This window comes from Gymnodraco acuticeps, unplaced genomic scaffold (genome assembly GCF_902827175.1).
Source record: "Gymnodraco acuticeps unplaced genomic scaffold, fGymAcu1.1, whole genome shotgun sequence".
NCBI lineage: Eukaryota > Metazoa > Chordata > Actinopteri > Perciformes > Bathydraconidae > Gymnodraco > Gymnodraco acuticeps.
Genome location: NW_022990014.1, coordinates 1,520,217 through 1,525,708, shown reverse-complemented (window position 1 = coordinate 1,525,708; position 5,492 = coordinate 1,520,217). Strand labels below are relative to the sequence as shown.

The window sequence follows — 5,492 nt, the reverse complement described above, 5'->3', positions numbered from 1 at the left end:
ATATATATACATACATACATACATACATACATTGTACAATAATGAATTTGAATATTTAAGTTTTTTCTAACATCTGGGGAACAGTCCTATGGGACAATTTTGACCTTTTCATATGTATCTTGGAGTCCAAGTCATTTTCGTCAGATAGAGTATTAGTGAGACAAATCACAAAACAGAACACCTTCTTCATATGCAGTAGAAGTTTATTTTATTATTTTATTAAATTGCAATCAAACAGGTTTTCATTAACTATAAACGAGTAATGGTTAGCTGTTGTACATAGAATTTAAGTGACACAATCTCCTCAATGCTATAGTATTGATATTTCAGCACTAAAGAAAAAGACACTAAAGGAAAATGGATAGAGCTTTCCCACAGAAAACAATTGTGGCTGATCAAACCTGGTCAATTGGTAACATTGAACATTTCTTTATCAGTGGTGGACCATAAGAAATGAATTAAAATATACAATACCATTAAAAGTCTCAGTGCAGGCTTTAAATTCCCCCTTTAATCTCTTTCTGAGATGGCAGAGAGCTACATGGGCTTTGAATTGGAAACACACTGCACACACACTCTTGGAGGATGTGACAGCTCCCCCCTCAGGGCTCACAGAGGGATGAGATGCTCATTTTGGGTCGCTGGATACTGAGACAACTGACAGGGCATTCTGGCCATCTGATGAAACAAAAAAGGAAAAGTTAGCAGCAGATTCCACATGAAAGGCTTAAGTCTTTGTTAGTTCGAATCTGATTGAAAATGCAAATGTCCTTACAGGTAATCTTTAGGAGACCAGAGTGAAAGCCAGACTGGGGAAAGTGCTGACCGTGCTCTGGGTCCAGCTTGTTATGTATTTAGTCTGTGAAAACAGTTGTATAATGCCTTGTGTGGGGAAGCTTTAGCAAGTCTGAGGGTTATCTTTAGTGCTTCAGGCTTCACATTTTCTACATTTTTAAAGAGCAGGATGTAGTTTAGGAGATGATTGATTTTGAATGTGACTTATATTATTGTTTTGGACCTTATTTTAAGGGGTCTTGCAGGTCCTCAAACTGTAGACATAAACTGTGATGTATCTGCCACATAATAATACATAATTTAAACATTGCCACAGAAAACTATTTTATGTCTGGGAATAGGGTTGAAATAATTCTGGATTCATCAAGTTTTAATAAACTGTTTACAAATAAGCCTGCTTTCACATCTAGATTCAAAGCCTCATGTTATATGTTTTTCAACCATGAAGTAGGCCTGCCACAGACAGGTTTACTTTCTGTGTTAATGAGCACCAGTCAAACGTCTACATAATGAAAGCGATAATGCACGGTAAGAGGAAATAAAATGCAGTTAAAATGCATATGACAGCCGAAAATAAACTTTGCCTTAGTTGGCACTACATACAGACTGAAGCAATTTGTGCATTTCAGGAAAAAACAGACACATTTCTGCAGCACTCACAACTTTTCCGTTTGTGCACTGACTGGGGGAAGCGAGGAGGGTTTACTCTGCTGTTATGAAAAGCAGCCGCTGCTCAGTGAATGAAAGCATTCTTCAGTGCGGGTGACCAATAACTTTTCTTCACTCCGTGGTTGATGTTAGACGCGTCAGCCAGGCGCGCCCTCTGCACATCACAGCTCCTCTGAGATGGGGTTTGATCTGGATGGACGCACGGAAACATTACACATGCCGCAGAGAGACTTCTGCAGCCGAATCGGGACGTTAGGGACCAGGCCCGGCAACACGGAGCTAAAAGGCTAAAAGTTAGCAGTCACTTTCATCCAGCCGGGAGCTGTCGCTGTTTTTCAGCCAAATACTAATACAAGGGAGAGCTGCACTTTTAGGTAAGCCATGCTCTGTCTTTCAATCTGAACTGGAAAGCTGTTTATCCCATTAGTATGCGAATACTGTGTAGCCTTAATGTGGCACTAAGTCTACTATGAGCTACTATTTCCTACTCAACAGGCTTTAGTTATTTAAATAATAAGTGTTGATTGCAGTGATTTGGCATACAGTTTCCATTTGGTCTGATGGCTTTTCAACACATGTCAAAGTCTGATCTGTCTATTTAAGCTTGACTTTTTTCTGTGATGAGTGTTCTTATTCTTCTGGTAGTTACTATTTTTCATGATGCTGTTTCCTAAAGACAGTTTAATCATATACTATCACTTCATGTGTGTTATGCAATGAAGACTAGAAAAAACAGATTATAACACTTATGTAACATAAACATCATTGGTAAATTAAAAAAAATATGGCTATAATAAAAGGTGTTGTGTTGGCTTTATTCTGGCGTTAGTGATGATTATACAAGTGTTTGATATGTGGAAAACATCTAGGAATGTTATAACCTTGGAAAAGTTGAACAATGAAATGAAAACGGTACAATGTGTAACAATTTAGTATTTGTCAGATGTTTCAGAGCAAACACTGTGAATCATGCAGTTTGACGCCTCTTTCTATCTCATCTGTTGGGCATTTAACTGACCACATTGATGATCCAAATGGTTGTTGACATTATGTTCCAGGGTTACTCGGAACACACCCTTATCTGACTTCAACACAGGAACTGATTTATCAGAGACAGGACAGACGGGATCCTTTCCGGGGAACAGTCCGGCATAATCACACAGAGTGTGTGAGTTGAGAACACAGGAAGATTATAATGCATTGGGATGTTTTGAATTACTGTGTTAAGGAACATCTAATCTTGAGCTTTTCCTTCCCGCAGATAGCTTCACCAGAGGTTACATCAACAATGGCTGAACTGGATGAGGACTATGGAAACTATACCTACGAAAACGACATGGAGTACGGTGACTTGGAGGAACTTAAAGTAAACCACAGACAGAAGGAAACTATGCACATAATCTCAGTGGTCATCTACATTATTTCCTTTGTGCTCGGGCTGATTGGAAATGGAACTGTTATTTGGGTGGTAGCGTTTAAAAGCAAAAAGACAGTCAACAGTGTTTGGTTGCTCAATCTGGCATTGGCAGACTTTGTATTTGTGCTTTTCCTCCCTTTCTACATTGATTACATACTGCGAGACTTCCACTGGGACTTTGGTTTGGTCATGTGTAAGCTTAACTCATTTGTGTCCGTTATGAATATGTATGCCAGTGTGCTGTTTCTAACAGTGCTCAGTATAGACAGATATGTTTCTCTTGTCCACCTGAACTGGTCTCAGAAGTATCGCACTATAAAGAGAGCCTGGGTTGTATGCGGTTGCATATGGCTGCTGGCTGCTGCCACAAGCTCCCCTGCGCTGATTTTCCGTGACACAGTGCGCCTACATGACAAGGTTATGTGTTTCAACAACTTCCACACACAGGACAGACATACTGCAGTCATGAGGCACGTTATGATAGTGGTCATTCGAACTGCTGTGGGCTTCATTTTACCTTTTACTGCCATATGTGTGACGGGCCTCCTTCTGACAATCAAGGTGAATCGATCTGGTGGCTCGGTCCGGGTGTCAAGCTTCTCTAAAACAATCTCTGCAGTGATTCTGGCTTTCTTTTTATGCTGGGCACCTTATCATACTTTTAGCTTGATGGAGTTATCCGTACATTCCTCATTTTACCTTCACAACATACTGAGCGCTGGCTTTCCTCTCGCCACCAGTTTAGGCTTTTTTAACAGCTGTATTAACCCCCTCCTGTATATGCTCCTAGGCAAAAAGGTGCGTCGTATCCTGAAGCATGCATGCCTGGACATTACTAAGAGTTCACTGAGAGAGCTCAGCCAGTCCATCTCTGCCACTGAGATGGAGTCTGTGCCAGGGGTTCAGCAGGACAGTGTCCCAGAGGAGCCTGTGGAGTCATCCACTCTATGATTACAGCCATCCTCAAACTGTAGAGGTGGTGTATGAAAAACATCAAAGTAAGACCGGCTATTACTTTGGAAAATTATCATAGCTGTCCCTTCCAGCTGTATGCTAAAGACTGTATTTGCTTGTTTCACTTCACTTATGGATAATTACTCTCAATGGAATAGCTGAGTCAAACTATGTATAACATGCACATTGAGTTATTCCTAAATATAATCTAAATATATTTATATTTCATTTGCATAACGCAAAATGATTTGCGAAAATCACAGCTGAAGAGGGCTGATTAGTTAAAAAATTATAATCTGCAAATATTTTGGTAAATCCTTTTATTATTATTGTTTTTTAATAAATTGTATCATTTTATTGTTCCAGTTTCTCATATGTAAGCATTTGATACTTGATAGTATTTGTCTTATAAACAGAAACATTTTGCATTGGACAAAACAAGCATTTTAAAGATTTGACAATTTTCATAATCTTCTCTCAAACATTTTCTGACAAAAAATATTTATCCATAATGTAAGTAATCATCTGTTGCAGTCTTTTATCAAATGTATCTTATATTTACTATTTACAGAATTGTTTTCACTCTTGAGGAACGACATCTTTGTTTCTTAGAGATGAGATATGTTGCATAGATCTATTGATAGTCTAACATTATAATGTTTTTATATTGATTTACTGATGGCTAGTTACCTATTAATGTGTTTTAAGATATTTAAACTAGTTGAGATTTGTATAGAAACTTTATTCTAATATATTTCAAATAAACAACATATGTCGTAATGGTCGTAATACATTTCTTATTCTGAACACTTGCTGCACTTTGAATACTTTCTGTATATTGTTTGTCTTGATGTTAAAAGAGTCTGCTGTGAGAAAGCAGACTTTGATGTTAAACACAGACCAGATTTCCAGGTGGATTCTAAGAAAAAGAATACACAAGCCTGTCGTAAACCCAGATGTGCATTTCCTTCCATTTCCTGAGAGTCTGTTTACCAGATGTATCCTGTTATTTATTTTTAGAGAACTCTGACTTGGAGGGATTACATCACTGTTAGGATAACAGATAGATAGTCAACAATGCTGCATTGCTGCCTAAAAACAACAACAAATAATGAACATCATGCCTTTAACAAAAGGTTGGTGGTTTTATTTCCTGTTATAGATGTAAAAAAACATGGACCGATGGCATTCTTCAACAACTACAACAGGGGTGTCAAACTCAAGGCCTGGGGGCCAAATCCGGCCCGTGACTTCATTTTCTGTGGCCCCACAAGAGCTTGCAAAGAATATTATATGTTTATTATACGGTTACATAATGATTTACAGAAGCACGTTGCCCATAAACTACATGTCCCATAATGCATTTCAAATTAGACTTTTTTTCTTCTAAATATGCCTTTTTTCTTAGAATGTGCACTTTTCTCAGAATTTGACTCTTTTTTTAAAAATCATTTTGTGACATTCTCACTGAAGAGACTTGCAATTATTTGCCCCAGACTTCTGCTTTCAGACGTAGTTAATTATGAAGTTATTACCCTATCTGATAATAATCCAATGCAGAGGCAATAATGTAATATACTGTAATACATTAGTTTATATATTTATATATATATGTATTTTGATAGTCTTAAAGTTACAACCGGCCCTTTGAGTGCAG

General features: G+C 37.9%; 1 protein-coding gene across 3 annotated transcripts; it reads left to right on the top strand.

Annotated features, from left to right (window-relative positions):
- The first annotated feature begins 1,472 nt into the window (after positions 1 to 1,472).
- Positions 1,473 to 5,086, top strand: gpr1 (G protein-coupled receptor 1). Of its 3 annotated transcripts, none has more exons than XM_034213407.1 (3): positions 1,473 to 1,838; positions 2,523 to 2,628; positions 2,726 to 5,086. In XM_034213407.1, exon 3 carries the CDS (start codon positions 2,753 to 2,755, stop codon positions 3,830 to 3,832), a length of 1,080 nt encoding a protein of 359 aa, XP_034069298.1. In that variant the 5' UTR covers positions 1,473 to 1,838; positions 2,523 to 2,628; positions 2,726 to 2,752; the 3' UTR covers positions 3,833 to 5,086. The 3 variants fall into 3 exon arrangements, with proteins under 3 accessions (XP_034069298.1, XP_034069299.1, XP_034069297.1); XM_034213408.1 differs by having other exon boundaries at positions 2,523 to 2,632; positions 2,730 to 5,086; XM_034213406.1 differs by having other exon boundaries at positions 1,476 to 1,838; positions 2,523 to 2,632; positions 2,726 to 5,085.
- The last annotated feature ends 406 nt before the right edge of the window (positions 5,087 to 5,492 follow it).

Coding starts and splice junctions, on each gene's coding strand:
- gpr1 (XM_034213407.1), top strand. CDS start 2,753: ATGGCTGAACTGGATGAGGACTATGGAAACTATACCTACGAAAACGAC.